Raw genomic sequence first — 24,509 nt, forward strand, 5'->3', positions numbered from 1 at the left:
AGGGGCAGGTTCTTCCGCCCCCCCGGCCGGGGCCCGGCAGTCTCCGGCAGGCGCAGGCGGTTCCGCCGCGCCGCCCGTCCCCGGGACGTCAGTGGCGGGGGGCGGGGTGTCTCCGGCGGTCGGTTCGAAGCGGGGCGGCAGCAGCGAGATGGAAAGCGGGGCCGCGGCGGCGGGCGGCAGCGAGATGGAGAGCAGGGCTGCGGCGGCCGTGCGGCCCGTGTGCCCGCAGGCGGCGGGCGGCGTGGAGCCGGGCCCGGGGGCAGGCCGGTTCCCGTTCCCCTACACGCCCTACCTCATCCAGGAGCAGTTCATGGCGGCGCTGTACGGCGCGCTGGAAGCAGGCTGTGTCGGGATCTTCGAGAGCCCCACGGGCACGGTGAGGCGGGAGGGCGGCAGGGGCGGCCCGGGAGGCTGGAGCGGCGGCAGGGAGCGGGCGGCCGGGAGGGCGGAGGCCTCTCTGGGCTGGGGACGGTGGTACCCTGGAAAGGGGCCAGATCTGGGCCTGATGCCGCTCAGGAGGGGCTGTCACCGAGTGGGTGGTCCCTGTGGCGGGGCAGTGTGGTGTGAGCGTTGGTAACAGTCGTGCTCCGGTCCCGGGAGCCTCATGCTGGTTTCTACGGCAGGGAAAGTCGCTGAGTCTTATCTGCGGGGCCCTCTCCTGGCTCCGAGACTTTGAGGAGAAAAAGCAGCAGGAGGAGGCTCGACTTCTGGCACTCGAGCACGGCGGGCAGGAAGGGAAGAAACTGCCGACCTCGGTGGAGCCGGGACACCCAGCCAACAGAGACACCGCTGGAGAGCCGGACTGGGTCACAGCCTTTGTGCAGAGCAAAGAAGAGCGAGACATGGTGGACAGGCTAAAGGTAGAGAAACCTTCGTGTCTATGGGATGGGGAAAATAATAAGGTGTGAGAGAAAGGATGCTAGCCGGGATGATGGCTGGAAGAGCACAGGAGGCAAGCCTTGCTTTCACAGGGCTTTGTTTCCGTTGTGAGGGATGAGACATTGCCGTGTAGATCGTGTAAGATAGAAGCTCTGTAGCTCTGAGTAACAGCTGTGCGCTCTGGGACAAGTGGTCTGTGTAGTGACTTTTCTTTCAGAGTTAACTTTATTATAGGAGCACAGGAAAGTAATTACACCCAGGGTCTAGGACTTCATCCTTCCTTCAATCTCTCTTTCTTTCAGGAAGAGCAGATGAGGAGGAAGAAGCGAGAAGAGCATCTTGAGAAGATTCGCCACAACGTGCAGTTAAAATACACAGCAAAGAGGAAGGTGAGTTGCCCCATGGGGAGCTTCTGCTTTGCTTACCTCAGGTATTGCTCATACTTGCTTGTATCAGCGACTTCACAGTGAATTCTCTTTGTATTAGGCTGCTGAAATTTGCCATCCAAAGGTTTTGGTTAGAGAGATGTGGTGTGCCAAAGCAGTTTGTGTGCAGAGAATGTCCTGTGCCAGTGTTGGTGTGTGGATAGCAAGGGTGTGTGTCCTGATGGCCTTCTAGTCCTCTGGTTTTGCTTTTAAAATTGTCATATGTGGACTTTTATTTTTTAATCTCTCTGTTCTAAGAGCTTATGGGAACAGAAGACACTCTCCCCCCCCCAAAAAACACCCCAACAGTCAGCCAGGTCAGGCTTTGGTTGTACTTTGCTTGCCACTGGGGGGGAAAGTACTTCTACTTGCATAACTAAAGCAATTGTGCTCTTCAGAAATGTCTCTTTTGTACTTACATAAAGTTCACAGATATAGTTTCCTGTCCCTTAGATGAGTGACAGACCTCAGTCCTCTTGGCTTGGAGAGCTTCTGCTTGATATAAAACAGTCTTCCCAGAAATACCTTCTCCAGGTCCCCAAGCAGGCAGGTTTATTAGGCTGCCAAGCTATTCATTTCTGATATGCTTTGTCTCAAGTGCTGGGGGTCTGGGGTGATGAAAAGCTCCACATGAGCCTGCAGTGTGAGTGCAGCCCAGACAGCAACCCTGTGCTGGGCTGCAGCAAGAGCAGTGTGGGCAGCAGGGCAAGGGAGGGGATTCTGCCCCTTGGCTCTGCTCTCCTCACACCCCACCTGCAGTCCTGGGGGCAGTTCTGGAGCCCCAAACACAAGAAGGACATGGAACTGTTGGAATGAGTCCAGAGGAGGCCACCAAGATGCTCAGAGGGCTGCAGCAGCTCTGCTATGGGGACAAGCTGAGAGAGTTGGGGCTCTGCAACCTGGAGAAGAGAAGGCTTTGAGGAGACCTTGGAGTGGCCTTCCAGTATCTGAAGGGGGCTACAGGAAGGCTAGGGAGGGACTACTGACAAGGTCTTGTAATGACAGGACAAGGATGAATGGGTTTAAACTGGCAGAGGGGAGATTTAAACTAGATGTTAGGAAAGGGTTCTTTTCAGTGAGGGTGGTGAGACACTGGCACAGGTTGCCCAGGGAGGTTGAGCAGCACAGAACCACCCAATGATCACATTGGGTGCTTCTGTGCTCCCCAACCTCCCTGGAAGTGTTTAAAGCCAGATTGAATCAGGCCTTGAGTGACTTGTTCTAGTGGGAGGTGTCCCTGCCTATGACAGTGGGTTGGAACTGGATGATCTTTGAGTTCCCTTCCAACCTGAACCATTCAGTGATTATGTTTTGGTCAACTCCTGTCAAAAGCATGTGGCAGGAATGACAAAAAGAAGTGGAGCAAAAAAACTTTTGCATCTTAAAGGGTAAAGAGCATCTGAAGTAAGCAGCACAATGAAATGCAAGAAAGCAAATAAAAGCAATAATACAGAGATTGGAAAAAGCAACTGATTGCTCTCCTCTATGGTGCTCACTAACTGCATTGCTTCACAATGCCATAGCAGAAAACCCTACTCATTGACCCTGGAAGCTTTTTGTTTCCAGTACACAAAGATAATACAGAGGTCTGTGTTAGAATATGAACCACATCATTAGACAAAACAGCAAGAGAGGTCTTGTGCTCTGCGTTCTGAAACAGCTGCTGAGCTGATCTTAGCTTTAAGTTAAGTGCAGGCATAGTGTGTGATGATGTGCATGTTTGTTTGGGTTTGTTCACACTGTTTTCTCAGGCAGACTTATATGGAGCACTTTAAGCCACTAACGTTGGGTAATGTGAATATTGCCATTTCAGGATCCGTTAGTTCAGTGAGCCTTTTGCACAGAAAGGGTCTTATGTTTGCCATTTATCTATGAATCTGTGGACAAGCCTTTCATGGTTGGTAACAGCTGAATTCTGTGGGGCTGAACAGCTTGGAGCACCTGCAGTGTGCTTGGTTTGGCCCACTGAGGGAGTGACAGGGCTAGGGAATGGAGCGAAGCTGGAAATGGATAGGTCCAGACTGGATGTGAGGAGGTAGTCAGGCCACACCTTGAGTGCTGTGTCCAGTTCTGGGCCACTCAATTCAAGAGAGATGTTGAAGTGCTGGAATGTGCCCAGAGAAGGGCAACGAAGGTGGTAAAAGGCCTGGAACACAAACCCTATGAGGAGAGGCTGAGGGAGCTGGAGGTGTGCAGCCTAGAGAAGAGGAGGCTCAGGGCAGAGCTCATTGCTGTCTACAGCTACCTAAAGGGAGGTTGTAGCCAGGTTGGGTTGGTCTCTTCTCTCAGGGACCAACAACAGAAGGAGGGGACACAGTGTCAAGTTGTGCCAGGGGAGATCTAGGCTGGATGTTAGGAGGAAGTTGTCGGCAGAGAGAGTGATTGGCATTGGAATGGGCTGCCCAGGGAGGTGGTGGAGTCACTGTCCCTGGAGGTGTTGAAGCAAAGCCTGGATGGGGCACTTAGTGCCATGGTCTAGTTGACTGGCTAGGGCTGGGTGCTAGGTTGGACTGGCTGAGTTTGGAGGTCTCTTCCAACCTGGTTGATTCTACGATTCACTGGGGTTTACCCAGCAAGGCATTCCCAGTGTGAGACTGCTGTCTCTTGAGCAGTCTGTGGAGTAAGGCAATGTGCCTGCTACCTCTTGTGCTGTATGAGAAGTGATGTGATTGTGTGTTTCTTTCAGAGAGCTGAGGAGGATGAGACGACGAGGCTTCTGCAGCTCAGCAAGGAGCTTCTTTCAGAGGGAGATGGAGCAGATGTTCTAGAGAAGCTGGATCACAATGATGAGGAGCTCATTCTTGCTGAATATGAGAGTGACGAAGAAAAGAAAGTGGTATCTGGGTAAGGACAGGGGTTGAGGGGATTCAATACCAAAGAAACATTTTCTGGGGCATTTTTGGCTTGGGATGGATGTGGAGGAGCCTCCCCATCCTAGCTGTGTAAGGTAGTGGTTGTTCTGTGGGTTGGCTGGTTGGTTTATTTGGTTGGCTTGCTGGTTTTGGTGCTGTTTGGTTTTTGTTTGGTTGGTTGGGGGGGTTTGGCTTTTTTGGCTGTTTTTTAAATGATTTATTATTTTGGTTTGTTTTTTTTAAGCTTTTGTTTGACTAGAGTGACCTGAAGTATTCCCTGAGAAAGTGCATCTTTGTTAGGATGTGTGGCAATGTCCTGCCTCTATACATTCCCAGTTTCCCAGAGAGTGCCTCTGGATGCTGAGTGAATCACTTGAGATCAAGTTCCTTGCATTAAAAAAGCAAAATGTTCAACATCTTTGTGGATGCTGTGGACAGAGGCATTGAATGCACCCTCAGCAGGTTTGCTGCCCACACCAAGCTGTGTGCTGCAGCAGCCAGGCTGGAGGGCAGGGATCCATCCAGAGGGACCTGGGCAGGCTGCAGAGGTGGGCACAAGCCAACCTCATGAGGTTCAACAGGCCCAAGTACAGTGTCCTGCAGCTGGGTGTAGGCAATGCCAAGCACAAATCCAGGCTGGGCAGTGAGTGGCTGGAGGGTAGCCCTGAGGAGAGGGACTTGGGAGTGCTGCTGGAGGAGAGGCTCAACAGGAGCCAGCAATGTGCACTTGCAGCCCAGAAAGCCAAGCAGAGCCTGGGCTGCATCAGGAGAAGTGTGGCCAGCAGGGTGAGGGAGGTGATTCTCCCCCTCTACTCTGCTGTGCTGAGACCCCACCTGGAGTACTGCATCCAATTCTGGAGCCCCTGGGACAAGAGGGCTGTGGAGATGCTGGAGTGTGTACAGAGCAGGGCCAGGAGGATGCTCAGAGGGCTGCAGCAGCAATGCTGTGAGCACAGACTGAAAGAGTTGGGGCTGTGCAGTCTGCAGAAGAGGAGGCTCCCAGGTGACCTTCTTGTGGCCTTCCAGGATCTGAAGGGGGCTACAAAAACGCTCAGGAGGGACTTTCAAGGATATCAGGGAGTGCCAGGACTGGGGGGAATGGAGCAAAGCTGGAGATGGGTGGGTTCAGAGTGGATGTGAGGAGGAAGTTGTTGAGCATGAGAGTGGTGAGAGGCTGGAATGGGTTGCCCAGGGAGGTTGTTGAGGCCTCATGGCTGGAGATGTTTAAGGCCAGGCTGGGTGAGGCTGTGGCCAGGCTGCTCTTAGGGTAGGGTGTCTGTGCCCATGGCAGGGAGGTTGGAACTAGATGATCTTTGTGGTCCTTTCCAACCTGAGTGATTCTGTGATTCTAAAATGGAACTCAGGGCATCAGAGGAAGATACCAGTCCTGCAAATCAGCACTTCATGCTCTAAAAGGAGAGACGGTTAAGTTTCTGGAGTGCCAGCTTCAGCATGAAAAGCTTGTGCACACTTTTTCTCCCCTGTGTTTGCTTTCTGCAGGAAGCCAGAAGCCATACTTCAGCATGAAAATTAAATACATTTAAAATACAAATTCACTAATTAGCATCAGGGCAGATCCCCCCTGCCTTAGAAACTGCAAGACACTTTACTGCCTTTCCATTTAGTTTATCAAACATTTAACTGCTGTTGCCTTTGAACTCTGTCTACAGCAGCCAGATATCTTCTTGAAGCTTTTCTTTATGCAAGAGCTCGAGGGTGGTAAATTTTCTCTGAAGGGGGAATCTTATAAAAATAAATAAGCTTACCAAAGGATAGTGTAGCACTGAATATGTTATGCACAGGGCTTAGAAGCCCCAGATTTCAAAGGAAAAGCCCCAGCTAAAGACTCAGCCCTGCAGACTTTCTCTTAAAGAGCACACTTACACCATTCTTCAGAACTTGATTTGTTTTTTTCTTCCTGAGTTAAGATGTGAAGCTCTTGAGATGATACAAACATCTCTCTTGAGGCCTTTTGCGTCTAGTAGAGCATCATCTGTTTCTAACTGTCAGTGATCCACTGAAAAGAAGCTGTTTGAACTTTCTCTTTTTCTTAGGCTTGCAGAAGATGATGATGATTTGGAAGAGGAGCATGTGACTAAGGTGAGATGAGGGAAATAAATAGTGCTGCCTCACAGAACAGTGTGGCAATGAGCAGAGTTCTGGCTTCTTTGCACCCTTGTTTCAGAAGGATTTAGGAACTGGCATCTGAGAACTGCCAGGTTTATTGATAACAGCAACCACTTGTGCTGTGCTGTCCTACTTCTGGGCCACACTGTCTGCCTAAGCAGTTTGCTCTGCTAGCACTGCTGAATTTTTGCTGTGGCTTGCTGTAAAAACACACTGCAAGGAGTAGTTTTTTGTTACTCTCCAATGGAAAGTCTCTGTCTTTATAGAAACTGTACTAGTTTGAGCCTAGCTGGGATATTTTGGTGAGAGGAATGAGATGATTAGGCAGTGAAAAGGAAGCAGTGGGGGTGGCTGCTGCACTCAGAGCCTTGCTGAGGTGGATTAAAAACAAGAACACAAACACAGATAACAGAGTTGCTCTCTAGCTTTGGCTGCCTCCCTTCTCTGTCTGTGTGACTAATCCCTCTGCTTCCTAACCCTCCTGGCCAATTCTCCAAACTCACCTTGAACTTAAGGCAAAGTCTGGGATAAGGTAGAGGAGTGGAAAGGAGGTGGAAGAGTGGTTGGGAGCGCCTCCTGGGGACTCTGGTTTCTGGGAGGGCTGTTGTGTTTCTGTATTACCTTTAACTTGTCTGTTTCTGGCTATAGCTGTAGATATTGTAACTACCTGCTTGTGTGTTGAGCTAAGCTGTGAATAGAAAGCTTCATTCTTTAATTGCCAGCTACTGAGTCTAGTCTGGGTCATTTTTCTTAAGCTGGGGGTGGGTAACACCCAAACCATCACAGGAACCTTGGAAAATGAAACAGAAGCAAAGGCAAATGCATAGGGGAAAACAAAGATGAGGCTGTCAGCCTCAACAGTTGTGACACTCAGATGTTTTTGCAGGCTTGAGCCCCCTGCTAAGGTGCTTGACTGCTTCTTTGTGGGATTGATTGTAGTTAGACAATTAACTTCCACTTTATTCCTGTCTCCTATTTCTTCTTCCTCCTTGCAGATCTACTACTGCAGCCGCACTCACTCCCAGCTGTCGCAGTTTGTGCATGAGGTGCAGAAGAGTCCCTTTGGCAAAGGCACCCGGCTGGTCTCCTTGGCATCCAGGCAGGTGGGTGGTGGTGTTCACAAGGGACCCAGAGTGCCTCTGTGAGAAAGTGTGGGGATGCAAGGCCACAGGAGGTGTCTCAAGCACTGACTCAGTTGCCTGTTTCCAAACTAGCCACGTGTCATGCCGCAGAGCCGTGTGGTGCACAATTTTGTTGTGGTCATTCAGCCATTTGATGGAAATGCAAAGATCTCTTTGACCTTTTCTCATGTGGAACTTTCTAGATGGCTGGGAAGGTGCTCCTCTTAGTATCACATCCAGCTGTTGTGTAGCAGTGAGCCATCTCACTGCACCTTTCCCCGTGTTTCCTCTCCTTGCCATGGTGTGTTTGGAGCATAGTTGTAGCAGTTGGGGTAGAATCATAGAGTGGTTTAAGTTGGAAGGGACCTCAAAGACCATCCAGTAGGGCAGGGACACCTCCCACTAGAACAGGTTGCTCAAGGCCCCATCCAAAGATCACGTTCTGTGATTCTGTGCTCCACAGCCTCCCTGGGCAACCTGTGCCAGTGTCTTAACCACCCTCGCTGTGATTCTGTGCTCCTGGGCAGCCTGTGCCAGTGTCTCACCACCCTCACTGCAAAAAACCTTTTCCTAACATCCAGTTTGAATCTCCCCTCTGCCAGTTCAAACCCATTCCTCCTCATCCTGTCATTGCAAGACCTTGTCAATAGTCCCTCCCCAGCCTTCCTCTAGGCCCCCTTAAGATACTGGAAGGCCATTCCAAGATCTCCTCGAAATAGGCAGCATCTGACTGACAAAACTGTTCTGGTTTGGAATCTGACCCGAGATTGCTCTAAAGAAAACTTGTGCTGTACAGCAAAGGCTCAAGGAGAGGCACTCAGCTGCTCACTGACCTCTTACTGCTTCCTCTCTTTGCATGTCAAAGAACCTGTGTGTGAATGAGGAGGTTCGACGCCTGGGGGCTCTTCAGATCATCAATGACCGCTGCATGGAGATGCAAAAGAACAAACACGGTAGGAACACTTCCAGCCTGGGAAAGCAATCACTGATAAAGCTGGTAGCAGAGTCTGGAGGCAATGTGCAGTGCCCATCAGTTTTAGCAAGGGTTTGAAATGGCAGCTTAGAGGAGTAGAGTTAGAGATCCTCAGCACTTTTACTTGTCTTGGCCTTCAGGCTTAGATGCTGTGATCCTTGTGTGTCTTCAGTTGATCAGGACTTCTGCAATGGAAGGATACTTCTGCCCAGGGAGGTGGTGGAGTCACCATCCCTGGAGGTGTGTAAAAAAAGTGGATGTGGTGCTTAAGGCTATGGTCTAGTGATGAAGGATGCTGGGATGAAGGTTGGACTGGATGATGCTGATGGTCCTTTCCAACCATGGGCATTCATAGTGATGAGATGTTGTGCTGAGGGATTTGGTTTAGTCAAGGACTTGTCAGTGTGAAGCTGATGATTGGACTTGATGAGCTTGAAGGGCTTTTCCAATCTAAGACATTCTGTGCTTCTCTTTGTAGCTCAGTAGTAGAAGTGTTGGGAAATGACAGGTGGCTAAATAGAAGTGGCAAGAGCAGTGCCCACTGTGGAACTGGAAATGTTTCTGCTGAGTAGTCTTAAAATAGATGAGAGGTCAAACTATACCTGGGCAAGTCTGCTTTGGAGCCCAGGAGGTTCTGCAAAGTGGTTGCTTTAGGCTGCCCTGCTAGTTTGAGGCAAATTGGAATATTTTAGTGAGGAAAATTAGATTATAGGCTGTGAAAAGAAAACAGTGGTGATGTCTGCTTCAGTCAGAGGCTTGCTGGGAAGTATAGAAACAAGGACACAAGCATAGATAAGACAGAGTGTATGTGTCTCTGTCGCTTGGAGTCTGTGTTTCTCCCTGGGCTGCTTCTGTGTGACTAATCCTGCTTCTAGCCCCCCTGGCTGATCCTCCAAACTCACCTTGCATGTAAGGCAAACTCTGGGATAAGGTAGAGGCATGGGAAGAAGGTGGAAGAGTGGTTGGGAGCCCCTCCTGGGGACTCTGGTTTCTGGCAGGGCTGCTGTGTTTGTGCATTACCTTTACCTTGTCTATTTCTGTCTATAGCTGTAAATACTGTAACTCTCTGCCTGTCTGTTGTGCTAAGCTGTGAATATAAAGCTTAGCTCCCAGCCAGCTGAGTGCTGTCTGGGTGCTTTCACAGCTGCCCTGTGTTGCTCAGAGTTTTCTTTTCGTTCCTGCTGTCAGAAAAGAAGAGTGAGGAGGAGAAGGCAGGGCAGAGGAGACGTGCGAGCCGCCCCAGCGCCTCCTGCCCCTTCTATTCCTATGAGCAGATGCAGTTTCTGCGCGATGAAGTTCTCGTGGAGGTGAAGGACATTGAGCAGTTGGTGGCTCTGGGGAGGGAGGCCAAAGCCTGCCCATACTATGGGAGTCGCTACGCCATTCCTGCTGCTCAGGTAATTGTACTAGTGCCAGGGGCTCTGAGAATGGAATGTCTGCTCCTTCCAGTTCTTGTAGAGTAGAGTAGAGTAGAAGGAAAGAAACCTATAGAATAGAATCAACCAATTTGGAAGAGACCTCCAGTCCAACTTAGCACCCAGCCCTGGACAATCAACCAGACCATGGCACTAAGTGCCTCAGCCAGGCTTTGCTTGAACACCTCCAGGTACAGCCACTCCAGCACCTCCCTGGGCAGCCCATTCCAATGCCAATCACTCTCTCTGACAACAACTTCCTCCTAACATCCAGCCTAGACCTACCCTGGCACAACCTCACACTGTGTCCCCTTTGTTCTGTTGCTGCTTGCTTGGCAGAAGAGACCAACCCCATCTGGCTACAGCCTCCCTTCAAGGAGTTGTAGACAGCAATGAGCTCTGCCCTGAGCCTCTGCTGCAGGCTGCACACCCTCAGCTCCCTCAGCCTCTCCTCACAGGGCTGTGCTCCAGGCCCCTCACCAGCTTTGTCGCCCTCCTGTGGACACCTTCCAGTACTGCAACTTCTCTCTTGATTTGAGGAGCCCAGAACTGGACACAGCACTCAAGGTGTGGTCTGAGCAGTGCTGAGCACAGGGGCAGAAGAACCTCCCTTGTCCTGCTGGCCACACTGTTCCTGATCCAGGCCAGGATGCCTTTGGCTCTCCTGCCCACCTGGGCACACTGTTGGCTCATGTTCAGCTACTATCTACCAGTACCCCCAGGTCCTTCTCTGCCTGGCTTCTCTCCAGCCACTCTGTCCCCTGTTGTGGGAGCTTGTGACCAAGTTGTGCTTCTCTCAGCTGTGGTTTTGCTGAGGAAGCAAAGGAACATGGGAGTGCCCATTTGCAGTTAACAGGGAGGCTGCGAGCATGCCTCAGCATTCCGAGCTGCTTGGAAGGCTCAGCAGCTCTGAAGCAGTACTGGCACATGAGGGTAATCTTAGCTTCTGCCACTGCTCTTATTCCTTGGTTCTCTATTGGAAGATGTGCTTTCAGGGTTTCAGAGGAGATTTAGAAGGTGACTCGAGCTGATAGGGAGTAGTGACATAGTCAATTTCTCTTTGGTTTATATCACTGCCCCTCTCAAGCCAGTGCTGTCTCTTCCTTCCTACAGTAAAAGCAACTCTGCTGAATTCCACAGAGCCATAGAATATGAGCCTTTGAGGGGTGGGAGGGTGTCCTAAGTTTCTAAGGATGAGAGCTAGAATCAGGGCAGCCTGTGCTTCTCCTGTTAGCTGGTGGTGCTGCCCTATCAGATGCTCTTGCATGAGCCTACCAGGAGTGCTGCTGGGATCAAGCTGAAGGACCAAGTTGTAATCATTGACGAAGCCCACAACCTCATAGACACCATCACCTGTATCCATAGTGCAGAAGTCAGTGGCTCTCAGGTGAGTCAGAGCCCAGTTTGGTAATCCTAAGTGCAGAGCACCTTTCCTCAATTCCTTTCTACTAACAGCTCCTGTTTTCCCTTTGTGTAGCTGTGCTGTGCCCACTCCCAGCTGCTGCAGTACATGGAGCGATACAGGTGAGGCTCTAGAAGGAAGACAGCACAGCAGCGACAGGCAGTGTTGATGCTATGGCTTGCCTCATGTCTGCAGAGTCTTTCTTGCTCTTCCCTGGTGGAAGGTTGTTTGCAGATGAAAAGCCACTTGCTTCATTATTGCTGCCTAGAGTCTTAAGTCAAACTCCTGGGGCTGATAGTAAGCAGTGAGAAGGGAGATGCCCTCAGCATTCTGGCTTTACCTCATACTCTCAGTTCCTTTGCCAGTATCTCACTCTAATCTCCTCTGCTTTGTGATGCAGAGTTTCAGACAATTCAGTCTTTCATGTCTGTCCCAGACCTTAGTCTTTCATGTGCACACTGGCATTATGGCAGAGGTAGTAAGCTGGGAGGAGGAGGAAGCCCTGTGTGAGCTGTATACCAAATCTTGCATCTTTGTCATCCCTGCAGTGGTTGATCGTTGTGCTCAATGCTAACAACTGAATCTGGGGGGCAGTACTGCAACAGGGGCTTGAGGCATCCCTAGCATTGTGATTAAACTGTAGTTAATGTGTGGGAATGCTGGTGGGAGGCAGAGTGTTGGGGTCCTTGAGGGGTGAGTTTGGGCTGGATTTCATGAGATCTGTGCCTTGTCACAAGTAGGGAGAGCAAGCCCGGAAGAAATGATTCATGGTTTCTGTTGCCCCCAAATGGAGAGGAGTTCCCATGCCTGTTTATGCAGCTCAGCTGCTTGAGTTAGTCCCTGAAGATGATCTGAGGCCTAATGCCTGCCTTGTTTTTCAAGGAAACGTTTGAAGGCAAAGAACTTGATGTACATTAAGCAGATCCTGTATGTGCTGGAACGGTTTGTGGCTGTGCTGGGAGGTAAGCAAACTCATGGATGCTGATAGACTTTGAGCTAGCTGGTGCTTGTGTTGCCCCCATTCCATCTCTGTGGAGGCTGTGGGGAGGTGTTGCTCATGTATTTTTGCTTCTCACTGCCTGAAGTCTCTCAGTGGATTATCTGAGGAGCAGCAGATGGTGTGAGAAGTTCATAGAAGCAGTTGCCCTCTCTCTCTCTGTGAGTGCTCTCTGCTGTTCTCTCAGAAGCACACTTCTCTTCCCCCTCTGTTCCAGCCCCTCTTCCCCACACTGATTTAAGTGCTTTCATTAGAAAGTGCAGTCTGTGTACAGCTTCAGGACTGAGGCTGCAGAAGTGAGGTGGCTGTTAAATACCAGGACATAAAAGACAGTGAGTGGCAGTAGTTAATCTTCTTGTGGCTCTCAGGGTCTGGCCATGGAGCTGTCCTCAGGTTTTCCCCTCTTCACAGCTGCTTGCCAGTTTGTGTGGCTCCCAGCTTGCAGCTGCTGCACTGAGGAGGGAATGCATTGCAGTCCTTGTCCCTTCATCTTTGCAACAGTGACTACATAGGGTGTGAGCATTTGTATGTACCTATGCTGCCTGCTGCACCCTGCTACAGAAGGAACCCAGGTGCTGGTTCTTAGGATGCAGCAGCAAACTTGTCCTGCACCTTAAGTTAAAACTGAGCAGGGGCTGATGTTCTGTCTGTGTAGCTACATTTTGCAGGTAGGCTTTGTCCTGGTGTGCTGTGCCTTTCAGCTCAGCTGCTTAACTTTAAGGCAGAGCTATTGTAGGCCTTCCTTGAATCGGTGTCCTGTTTTACAGGTAACGTGAACCAAAATCCAAGCTGTCAGGTGGTTCCCCAAACAGGTGAGACTGGAGTGAGCACCTAGGGCATGCAGCCAGCAGTTGGGAACGTGGGAATGGGCAGTAAAGGGCTGCAGGCCCAGCAGCTAATAATTCATTTTTCTCCTTTCCCCTCCTTTTATTGTTTAGGGACAGTGCTAAAGTCCATCAATGACTTTCTATTTCAGAGCCAGATTGACAACATCAACCTCTTCAAGGTAATGCAAATGCAGTCATCTGCTGGGGTGCAGGTGGTGGTGACTTGTTCAGGTATATCATGAGAGCTGGAAGTAGAGCCAAGGCCCACATGGCAGGATCTGCTTTCTAGCAGATTCTCTCCACCTCCCCAGTGTGTAAATCTCTTCTGATGCTGTCTGGATAACCACATTAAAGCCAGATGGATGAGCTTTGGGTAGAGGAAAACAAGCAATTAAACATGTGCAAGTGCAGAGGCTGTCTTCTGGCAAAGCTAAGCTGGAAGGGTTGAGGATGAAACTCCAGTAACCTAACCCATCCCTCCAGCCTCCAAACACAGCACCTTCCCCAGGTGCTTGCACTGTGGAAGCAATGCTCTTGCCCTGGCAGGCTGGGCTGTGTTGGTTTTTAGAGGGCAGACCGAATATCATTTTACTCTCCCAGAAGAGTAAAAGAAAAGGCTCTCAAATTGGACAACAAGACAAAATTGTGTTTCAGAAAGATGGAGAGAAATACAGATCATGTAAATCCTTAACCCCTAATACATACATAGAACACATGAGGATCCCCTTAAACCTTTCCCTAAACCATAACCCCTAGTGCTCCTCTTCTCCCTCCCAGTGCCCCTGCTGCCCTTAGGCCTAAACAGGCCAAAACTGCACAGATATCAACAGGCCTACTCCTCCATGGTACCAGATTAAGGTATCTCATTTGGGAGAGAAAAGGAGACAGGGTTGGCCTTGCTGCCAACTCGTAAAGAGATAGCAGAATTATGGGATTGAATAGCAATGTTGCAGTTTCACAGACTCAGGCAGGTTGGAAGAGACCTTTAGGATCATTGAGTTCAACCTGTCACCTAACCCTTCTAATTAACTAAGCCATGGCACTAATTGCCTCATCCAGCCTCCTTTTAAACATCTCCAGGAATGGTGACTCCACCACCTCCCCGGGCAGCCCATTCCAATGCCAGTCACTCTTTCCATGAAGAATTTCTTCCCAGTGTCCAGCTTAAACCTGCCCTGGTGCAATTTGAGGCTGTGTCCTGTTTCCTGAGTCCATCTCCTGGACTATCTGTTCTCTGAAGGATTTTTCAACTCTGTGGCTCTTAAAGCTGTAACAGATGCTTACAGAGAGCTGTGCATCCCTCCCCAGGAGCACAGCAAGTGGTAACAGCAGGCTGGGAGCAGGGATGCTGAGTGCTAGTTCATTTTTCTGTCTTCTCCCACCAGGTTCAGCGTTACTGCCAGAAGAGCCTCATCAGCAGAAAGGTATTGCCCCTGGGACTTCCTGGGCAGTCTTTGCATGCTGTTTTCACACCCTGACTCTGAAGTGGAAGGTGCAGCAGCTGGGCTGGGAGCCTGTCTTCTCCACCCTGCTTTGCAGACAAAATGCTTCTTGCAAAAAGCACCAGATGGGGACATTGCTGTTTGCTTGTACAGAGAAGCACACAACTTGGTGTAGCACAGTATGCCAGGGGGTGCTGGTTCTGTGCTGCTTGGCCTCAAACCTGCTAGGCTGTGCTGCCCTGAAGGAACAAACAACAGATACTTGTTTTGGTTTTGATTCAAAGGAGGGAGGAGAATAATAGCAGCTCTGGGCTGTACTGATGGATTCTGATTGGGCTGATTAACAAACGCTGACCAAGGAGCTTTCTCAGCAGCAGGCCAGCAACCCTGTTCTTATCATGTCTGATTCCTGCTCTTGCTGGGCTTAGTCTTTCTGGCTTTTCCTTGGCAGCTTTTTGGGTTCGTGGAGCGCTATGCAGGCCCTGCCACAGCTGTGAAGACCAACAAGGAGAACCAAAAGTTGGCTGGTTTGCAGAGCTTTCTTCTGACCCTCCAGCAGGGGTCTGGTAAAGAAGGTGAGTTCAGACATGCTCCACTTATGCATCTGTGGGCAAGGGGAGGATGTGGAACCTACATTTACCTGCATGACAAGAGGAGGGAGTTAGATGTGAGGGAGAGGAGAGTGTGCAAAAGCTATGCTGCTTGGATGGTTTTAAATACATCTGCCTAGGTGACCTAGGTAACTACACAGGATTAATTCTCCTGAGGTCCTTACCAAGGCAAATGATATGAGTCTGTGATTACACTGCATGCAGTCATGCTCAGCACTACTGTGACTTGAGCTGCTGTGGGTAGCTTTGTTTAGTGGTGCCAGCTACCAAAAGCAGGCTTTTTCTCTGCCATGCCCCTCCCACACCTAGCAATGAGACAGAATTTGGGTCCTCACCTTTCTTAAGTCTCTGTTTTGAGTCTTTGCTTTCTGCTGTTATGTGTAGAAAGGACACATTTGTATTTCATGCTTAGTCCCTGTCTGCAGAAGTGTGGCCTGAGCTGCCTGCTTCTCCTTTCTGAGCCAGCAGGTGTTCCCCAGAGCCATCCTCCTGCGGAGGCTGAGAATGAGCAGCTCCGAGCTGCCTCTCCACTGATGCAGATCGAAGGATTTCTCTCAGCCCTGACAAATGCAAACCAGGATGGCAGAGTCATTCTCAACAGGCAAGGTACTGGGAAGGATGGGCTGGAGAGAGGTGGTGTGAGTCACAAGCAAAGTGCTTTTCTGGCAGTGAGGGAGAAGATTCTGAACCCAGGGTGAGCCTGCAGCAATGTGTGCCATCTGTGAGCCCAGAGGAGTTCTTAAGCATGAGCATGGAGGCCAGGGTTGGAAGAGCTCTTCTCCCTCTTTGGGTGTCAACTCTTGTTTTGCAATTTACTGTGCTTGTTCTGCAGTGCCAGGATGACTAGGAAGCAGAAGTTAACTGCAGGTTGATGCTGCAGGCTGCTGCCTTTGGCTGTGTTTAATAGCAAGTCCATGCTTTGCAATGTGGGGACCTAGCAGAGTGCCCAGAGCAGGAAGGAGAATCTCATAGGGTGGAGAATGTGTGTCACAGCCAGGTCCTGATGTTGTCTTTCTCCTCCCAGGCACAGTTGCCCAGAGCAGCCTCAAATTCCTCTTGCTGAATCCAGCTGTCCATTTTGCCAAGGTGGTGGAAGAATGCCGTGCTGTGGTCATTGCTGGGGGCACCATGCAGCCGGTGAGGGAGGGAGGATGCTGTGCTGAGGGCTTGGGAGGTCTCTGGTGCTATCCACCAGCAGGCATGAAAGGAGAGCAGCTTGACCCCAGTGGGATGTGCTCCTCTCGCTTTCCAAGGCATGTGTGGGAGAAGACCTGCCTACCTTTTTACCTCCCTGCATGAGATGGCTGGTGAGGGGCCTGGAACACAAACCCTGTGAAGAGAGGCTGAGGGAGCTGGGCCTGTTTAGCTTGGAGAAGAGGAGGCTCAGGGGTGATCTCATTACTGTCTACAACTACCTGAAGGGACATTGTAGCCAGGTGGGGGGTGGCCTCTTCTCCCAGGTAACCAGCAATAGAACAGGGGGACACAGTCTCAAGTTGTGCCAGGGGAGGTATAGGCTGGATGTTAGGAGGAAGTTCTTCACAGAGAGAGTGATTGGCATTGGAATGGGCTGCCCAGGGAGGTGGTGGAGGCACCGTCCCTGGGGGTCTTCAAGAAAAGACTGGATGAGGCACTTAGTGCCATGGTCTAGTTGATTGGCCAGGGCTGGGTGCTAGGTTGGACTGGCTGAGCTTGGAGGTCTCTTCCAACCTGGTTGATTCTATGATTTATGGCACAGAGCCTGTTCATGCACAAAGTGGCAAGTGCAAGGGAGCCTGTGTCAGGCTTTCTTGTTCTCAGGACCATACAGGCTGAGGCTGAGCTCAGCACAGGTTGGAACTAGCATGGATAGCAGTCAGAAGAGCTTGGAAAACCATCTGGCCTTCTAAAGTGCTGTGAGGTGATCCCTGTAAGATCCCTAGGGGATCTTTCAGAAGAGTCTGCACTGCAGTATTGGTGTGGTGGTAAGCAGCTTATCACCCTGCTGTTGCTTTAGTGCCTAAGGGAGGGTGTTTGTGCTGTGCAGGGGATGCTGTGGGGTGTGGCAGGTATCCTCTTCCGGGACACAAGTGTCCTGAAATTTCCTCTGCCCTTATGGTGACAAAAGATGGAAGAAGGATGTGAAGTGCAGGACCTTGTTGGAAGGCCAACTTGGAAGCCCTCAGACTGCAGCCCATAGGGAGGGAGTGATCACAGTCCGAGTACTGTGCAGTGCTTGGCAGTCTTGGTTCTTGAGCCTGGGCACGTCTGAAAGCGGAATGCGTTGGGCCAAGAGAGGCTGGGCGAGGACCGCAGGCACTGAACGTGCTTGGGCCAGCTGGTAGGTGCGTCCCTGGCAGGCAGGGTGGGCAGGAGCCGTAGGCCTAGGGCAGAAGGCGGCCGGCAGGGGGCGCTGGCGCTCCTCGGCGGCGGCGCTCGGCCGGCGCTCGGGGCCGGCTCGGAGGCGGGCAGCGGCTGCGGGCCGTGGCTGGCCGGGCGGAATGGATGCATGCAGCCCTTCCTCCTGCCTGTGCAGGACTGCGGCAGGCCTGCCGGCCCCAGCCCGTGTGCTTGGCGCTCCCAGGCTCTCGGTTTCCCGGTCGCAGGTGGCGCCCCTGTGCCCCAGCTGCAGCTCTCCGCAGGCGCTGGTGCTGCCGCAGCAGTAGCAGCCTCGCTGCTGTGCCCTTTGGGCCACGGGCTCTTCACCCCTCCTGTGCTTCATAGGTGGCTGATTTCCGAGAGCAGCTGCTGTCCTGTGCTGGCGTGGACCCTGCCCGTGTTGTGGAGTTCTCTTGTGGTGAGTGTGCCAGGGTGGCAGGGGCAAGCTGTGATCTGTCTCTGCAGGACCTGAGTTTTGCAGCTTAAGTGCTTGTGTGAGCACTGTGAGCAGCAGCACAGCATCTTTCCTCGGAGCCGTGGCAGCAAAGGGGTGCTAGTTCCCTCCCACTCCGAGCTTCCTGGGTGCTCTTGGACAGTGTCAGCAGGCAGCATGCTGCCCACTCTTCCCAGGGGCTCAGGGAGTGGAAGTCTGAGCGGCTCTGAGTGACTCAGTCACTTTGGCTTAGCCAGGCAAACATGTAACTGTCACTGCACTCAGCTAGAGCCCCTCAGCAAGTGGAGTTTGTGCCAATGGCAGTGTTGTTGACCCTCGTTACTGTTGTTCTTTTGTCTCCAGGACATGTGATTCCTCCAGAAAACATTCTACCCATCGTCCTCTGCAATGGGCCTTCCAACCAGCAGCTCGAGTTCACCTACCAGACCAGAGACCGTCCCCAGATGGTCAGTCTTGCCTTTGGTAGAACCCTTGGTAGCTCTTCATTTGCTTCACATGTTTATGTCCTGCAGCACAGTGTGCCCTCTGAAAGGTGGGCTGGTCAAAGGCTGTGCCAAGGGAAGCAGGCTTGATATTAGGAGGAAGTTCTTCACAAAGTGTTTTACCATTGGAATGGGCTGCCCAGGGAGGTGGTGGAGTTGCTGTCCCTGGAGGTGTTCAAGAAAAGCCTGGATGAGGCACTTAGTTCCATGGTCTAGCTGGGTGCTAGGTTGGACTGGATGAGCTTGGAGGTCTCTTCCAACCTGGCTGATTCTGTGATTTGGGGCAAGGTGTGTTGCCAAAGAATTGGGAAAGAACAGCAGGCAAAGGAGTGTTGAGCTGCCTGCTCAGAGCCAGTTGCTGGAGATGAGGAGTACTAACAGTATCTCATTGACTGCACTTAGCTCCTCATTTGTATGCTGGGCAGCCAAAGCCTTCTGACTGCTTCATAGTTTGAAGGGCTCAGTGAGGGAGCAGCATGGCAGCCCTGCAGAGTGCAGCCCAAACCATGGAAGCAGCAGCGGATGCCTGCACTTTTTCCTTCTTCCATTGGTGGGTCCTCAAACACCCAAGGCCAGACATGAGCTCTGCTCTGCCCCTGCTGGACATCTACCAGATGATCTTTCCACTGGGACAGCAGGCAGAAACCCTTCTTTTCCTGAGTGATCACTGCCCCACAGCAGCAACAGAAACCCAGAGCTGGAGGTGAGGCCAAGCAGAGAAGAGCTTTTTGATGATGCCCAGCTCCTCTGGAGAGTTCTTGTGAACTGGCACATTTCCTACACACTTCCTTTCATAGGGGAGGTGTGGGCCTGGGCTTGAGCATGTAATTGGAGCAGCATCAGCTGGAGGTCCTGTCAGCTGCAGTATTCTCTTGTCTGTCTTGCAGATGGATGAGACAGGTCGAATCCTTTGCAACCTGTGCAACGTTGTCCCAGGGGGTGTGGTGTGCTTCTTCCCCTCCTATGACTATGAGAAGCAAGTGCATGCACACTGGGAGAAGACAGGGCTGCTCGCCCGCCTGGCAGCCAAGAAGAAGGTAACTGTGCAGCAGCTGGGGCTTTAAAGGGAGGTTTCAGACCCCAAACAATTCCAGGTGTGTCCCAGGCCTCTCTCACTGGGTTCTTCCCAGACTCTGCCCAACAGAGCAGGTGCTGACATAGCCAGTCCCTCCAGTAATGAATAAATGATGCTTCCTGGGTGGCCAACCACTGAGCTGGGCTCTACAGGACATGAAATGCAGCTGTGGGTTCTTTAGGTGCAGGGTCTGCCTGGGGGCAGTCCTTGCTTCCCATAACTATCAAGCTTGTTGTGGTGTGGCTGGAGGGGGCTGCTCAGGCTCAGCTCTTGCAGGGAATTTGTTTGTCCTGGGCTCAGCTGTGTGCCCTTTGAACACAGACCAGCACAGCTAAGAGCTGGGCAGAGTGGGAGCAGGCTGCAGGTGTGTTTCTGTTCTGGTAGAAGTGCAGAGGTGACAGCTGAGAGTAGCAGTGTGGCTCCTGTTGAAGAAGTGGTGAGAAACATTAAACAGGAAGATGACTGCGATGACTCTATTGATATTTGGAGGCTGAGTACTGAAGGTCAGGCAGTCCAGCTTGTCTCTGCATACAGAGCAGGGATGCTGAGCACACACATGCCCTGGCTGGAACTTGTGCTTATCAAGCCCCACACAGCTTACCCTAGGGATCAGGAGAATGCAGTCCCAGCTATCTCACAGCCTTGGTGCAGGTGTTCCAGCACTAGGCTCTGCCTGTAGGTGCTTGTGCTGGAAGCATCACGCTTCAGCTTCTCCATGCATCTGCACAGCTGTCACTCACAGTGCCCTTCAGGTGTGCTCTGTCAGGGTGCCAGGGGTCTGCCTGGCACCTTCAGGGCTTTGTGCCACAGTCATGCAGTTTGCTTTGCCTCTCCACTCTTTGTTCTGGTTTGGCTGCTGCGGTTTCCAGCAGACTGGAAGAGTGCTAGCAAAGCAGCTTGGTACAAGTGAGGCAAGTGTGACTTTGAGGTGCTCACACCCAAGGGCAGGTCGTGGCAAAGGAAGGTGGCTGTGGTGAGAGCACACCGAGACTGTATGGAAATTACACAGGGAAAAAATGCAAATGAGAGGATTAAACAGCTCCTGTTTAATATGTTAAATAGTTCTGCCTCTCATCTGTGATTTTCAGTTATTTTCCTACTGGAAGACTGATTCTGGCTGCTAAAGTGTGATAATATTTCATGCTAACCAGGGGAAAGTGCATCCTAAGGGTCTTTACTGTCAGAAAAAACACCTCTTGTTCACTAGGAGAGCAACTTGTGATTTAGGCCAAGGTGCAGCATCTGTCTAAGTACAGCTTAATTAACTGCAGGGGCTTTCAGTAACTAATTAGGCACACTAGAGTAACAAAGAACCACTGCTTGATGTATGATTGTCATAGGAAACTCATCTATCCACTGGGCAATAGGAGCTCTGTCATGGAATTAATTGGCAATTCCAATTGATTGGTCCTGTCCCTGTCCTCCAGCATCTTGGAAGGTCTCCTTACCCCACTGGAGCTTTATTCATAGGTGCAAGAGGGGCACACTGACTCCCTGCCTTTCAGCTCTGATGGGACTTGTAACTCTCAGCAGAATTAGAGAAGGCAGAGCTGCAAGGGAAGGCTGGAGGGGCAGGCAGAGCTGCAAGGGAGGGCTGGAGGGGCAGGCAGAGCTGCAAGGGAAGGCTGGAGGGGCAGGCAGAGCTGCAAGGGAAGGCTGGAGGGGCAGGCAGAGCTGCAAGGGAAGGCTGGAGGGGCAGGCAGAGCTGCAAGGGAAGGCTGGAGGGGCAGGCAGATCTGCAAGGGAAGGCTGGAGGGGCAGGCAGAGCTGCAAGGGAAGGCTGGAGGGGCAGGCAGAGCTGCAAGGGAAGGCTGGAGGGGCAGGCAGAGCTGCTGCTGCCTTGGCAGCCCAGTTGAGCAGTGCTGCAGTGATCACACGGTGTGCTTCCAGGGTGGAGGAGAAAGGTGCTGCTCCAGGTGATCTTTCAGGCACTTTGCCTTCCTCCAGTTCCAAGTGCTGGTTAATGGCATAGGACTAAAGTGGTTTGCTTTCTTTAAACTATTTACTTCCTGTTGCTTCAACTGACCCTCTGCCTGTGACAGGTCTTTCAGGAGCCTAAGAAAGCCAGCCAGGTGGAGCAGGTGCTGGTGGAATATGCCAAGTGCATAAAGGTAAGCTGAGCTGGCAGGCTGGTGCAGCTTTCACCAAGGCTCTAGCCCAGGTGTGGGAGCCCTGCTGAAGCCCAGAGATCTGCCCTGCTCTAAGCTCCTGGTCCCTCTCCTGCAGCGCTGCAGCCAGGCAGGAGGACAGATGACAGGGGCCCTGCTGCTTTCCGTGGTTGGAGGCAAAATGAGCGAAGGGATCAACTTCTCCGATGAGCTGGGCAGGTAAGGTGGCTGCCGGCTGTGCCTTGGAGGGCGAGCACAGGGCTGTAGTGCAGCAGCCTCAGCAGCGTGGACGCGTCGGTGTAGTGCAGACAGGACCTCCTGGGGGAGCACACGGCCTGTGGTGGTGATGAGCTATGCTGGCTGATCCCTCCCCCTGCACCCGAGCCCCTCTGCAGCTTGCAGACGGTTCCGAGCCGCTGGCCACACTGCTGTGCTCTCTTGCTGCGTTTTAGTTTTTCAGGGCTGGCTGCCGGCCTCTCAGGGGTGCTGTGACCTCTCATTTAGCAGTCTGTTGGCAAAGTGCTCTAGGATGAGACATTAAGAGTAATGCAGTCCTCCCTGGCCCCTTGCAGGTGTGTGATTATGGTGGGAATGCCTTACCCCAACATTAAATCTCCAGAGCTCCAGGAAAAAATGGCTTGGCTTGACAAAACAATGGTGAGAGACACTTACACCTCTGCCTCTTTCGCTGCTGCTTTTCAGTGCTAACTGTTCTCCCAGCACACAAGTCCCAAAGCTGCCTTTTTCCCTTTGAGCCTTTGTTTTCCAGCGTGTGTGGTACCAAGGGCACAGCCTTCTCCATGCTCTATATATGCAGGTGGCCCTAAACACAGGGACAAAGCTCAGTGAAGGGACGCAGTGGGGCTGTCTGGAAGATCCCTTCACTCCAGAGGGAGTGGCAGGGTGGAGAAGCTGCTTGCTAGGGTCACTTCTTTGCTTGGCTCACTTCTTGCTCATTGCCCAATGGAGCTGCTGTTCCTGGGCAGATGGGGACAAGTCTGCCTTCAAGGGGACCTTGGGATGGCTCTTTGTTTACCATTGTGTCTGACCCAACCTTTCTTCTGTCCTTCCTCACTGTTTGGGGGTCTGCTTGGCCACCTACTTATTCTGCAGGGGTAGAAGCCTTTGCCTTGCTTTCTCATTGAGACTCAAGTTTACAGCTGTCTTATGTTCAGTCTTGCCTGTGTCTCCTTTCCAGCCCAGAGCCACTGGCCAGGCACCTAGCAGAGTGCTGATTGAGAACCTGTGCATGAAGGCAGTGAACCAGTCAATAGGTAATTCCTCCTGGGGGTACTGAAGCAGGAGGGTGGGAAGAGGCTGCATTCCCTGCCTGAGTACAGGTGAGAGGAGCATGACCTTCCTTACCTGAGGACAGGCAGTGGAGTGGTATGGCCATTTAGTGTGTTTGTGCCCTCTGCAGGCAGAGCCATTCGCCATCAGAAGGACTTCGCAAGCATCCTGCTGCTGGACCACAGGTACGGAAGCGCTGCCGTCCTCAGCAAACTGCCAGGCTGGATCAGGGAGAGGACCCAGGTGAAAGCCACCTTTGGATCAGCGTTTGCAGAGCTCAGAAAGGTTAGAACTTGTGTCTCACCTCATGCTATCACAGGAAAAAATCCTGTGAGGTTCCTTCCCACTGTACTCATCTCTGCTTTTCTCACACCTCACTTTGGAGTGGTGCCAGGGACAAGCTCTGCTTTTTTTGTGTTCCTAGTTCCATCGAGGGAGGTGATGTGAAGCAAGGAGCAGGCTGTAGGTTGGGGTCAGCTCTGTGAGCTCTGAAGAACACCTGAAGATGCCCAAGTTCCTGCTTTTTGGTACTAAGGGACGTGTGAGCCTTTGCCTTTTGCCTCCTTTGTGGATGTTTGCTGCTCAGTACCTGCGTGCCGTGATGGTGAGACAGCCTCCGGTACCATAACTAGGAGGGACACTGGTTGTAAGTCTGAGGTAAGGGTGGCAGGCACCTACTTGTTAACAACTGTTAAGGGTTTATTTAAATTGATTACATATTTTCAACCCAAGCACTGAAGTGTGAGGAGCAGAATTACTTGGACTGCACACAGCTGCCTTCTCCTGTCAAGCACCACCTGTACAAAGCAAACACCAGAGCTTGTCACAGGAATTGTGAACTGTCTTAGCTTGTGTCACCTTGGAATGGCACAGACAGGCAAAGGGGCAGCTGTGGCTAACATTTCTCATCCCATTCTTTCTGCCTTGCTTCAGGCAGCCAATGGATTCAAGGAGTGGTTCATTATTTCAAGGGCAATAAAGGGTACAACCATATAGAGCCTGGTACTTCTCCTTTGATGATGCTTAAGTGCATGCTGTCTGCATTGCTCAGCTTTCTGGAATCACTCAGGTGCTGTGGGAAATGGTTAACAGCTTTCATTAAGTTTGAGGTGTTTTAGAGTAACTTTGTTGACCTTCTCCAAGTCCTAGGTTGGTGCCAAAGGGCAGCAGTACCAGCTGGGCTGGCTGTGTAATCCTCCAGCAATGTAATCCCACAGCTGGCCCCAGCTCTTTCTGCCATCCTGAGCAAGGCCTCCTAGGAGCTGTTTGCCTCCTTGTCAGTATCAGCAGCTATTACTCTCAAGGCTCTTCACCAACCCCACTTACTGGTACCCACTCTCATGTTAATTAGCTCCACAGGGCAAGAAACCGCTGCTGAGAAACATTCATTGTGAGGCTCCTGCACCTTCAGTGGGTGCAAATTACAGCCCCCACCTCTGGTGTAAGCTCTGCCTTAAACACCAGTGAGTGTGGCAGTGGGGGATACCTGCCTGCAGCAGCTGGTGGTGCTGGCTGGTGCAGTGCTTGTGGTGGCCACAGGCTCTGTCCATGGGGGGATGCCCTCGGGTCTCAGGAGGCAAAGCCTGCTCAGGTGAGACTGGACTGCACAATGCTTGTTTGGCTGGCACAGCAGCTTCAGAAAGCCTTCTGCTACCTTTGTTGTGGCTGCTT

At 51.7% G+C, this 24,509-nt stretch overlaps 1 protein-coding gene across 4 annotated transcripts; it reads left to right on the forward strand.

Moving 5' to 3' along the window:
* DDX11 (DEAD/H-box helicase 11) lies at nt 1-23,831 on the forward strand. 4 transcript variants are annotated; one of them, XM_064155640.1, is made up of 26 exons: nt 1-376; nt 624-860; nt 1,182-1,268; nt 3,991-4,148; nt 6,211-6,256; nt 7,279-7,386; nt 8,270-8,357; nt 9,566-9,774; nt 11,027-11,179; nt 11,270-11,316; nt 12,077-12,156; nt 12,959-13,003; nt 13,130-13,197; nt 14,404-14,442; nt 14,912-15,035; nt 15,537-15,677; nt 16,096-16,208; nt 17,775-17,847; nt 18,226-18,329; nt 19,253-19,402; nt 21,483-21,551; nt 21,667-21,767; nt 22,121-22,205; nt 22,747-22,822; nt 22,969-23,123; nt 23,263-23,831. In XM_064155640.1, the coding sequence occupies exons 1-26, from the start codon at nt 149-151 to the stop codon at nt 23,278-23,280; spliced, it is 2,802 nt and encodes a 933-aa protein (XP_064011710.1). In that variant the 5' UTR covers nt 1-148; the 3' UTR covers nt 23,281-23,831. The 4 variants fall into 4 exon arrangements, with proteins under 4 accessions (XP_064011710.1, XP_064011711.1, XP_064011712.1 ...); XM_064155641.1 differs by having other exon boundaries at nt 15,540-15,677; XM_064155642.1 differs by having other exon boundaries at nt 11,048-11,179.
* The last annotated feature ends 678 nt before the right edge of the window (nt 23,832-24,509 follow it).

This window comes from Pogoniulus pusillus, chromosome 15 (genome assembly GCF_015220805.1).
Source record: "Pogoniulus pusillus isolate bPogPus1 chromosome 15, bPogPus1.pri, whole genome shotgun sequence".
NCBI lineage: Eukaryota > Metazoa > Chordata > Aves > Piciformes > Lybiidae > Pogoniulus > Pogoniulus pusillus.

Coding starts and splice junctions, on each gene's coding strand:
- DDX11 (XM_064155640.1), top strand. CDS start 149: ATGGAAAGCGGGGCCGCGGCGGCGGGCGGCAGCGAGATGGAGAGCAGG. Junction 861..1,181: donor ACATGGTGGACAGGCTAAAG/GTAGAGAAACCT, acceptor TCTTTCTTTCAG/GAAGAGCAGATGAGGAGGAA. Junction 21,768..22,120: donor TTCTCCGATGAGCTGGGCAG/GTAAGGTGGCTG, acceptor GGCCCCTTGCAG/GTGTGTGATTATGGTGGGAA.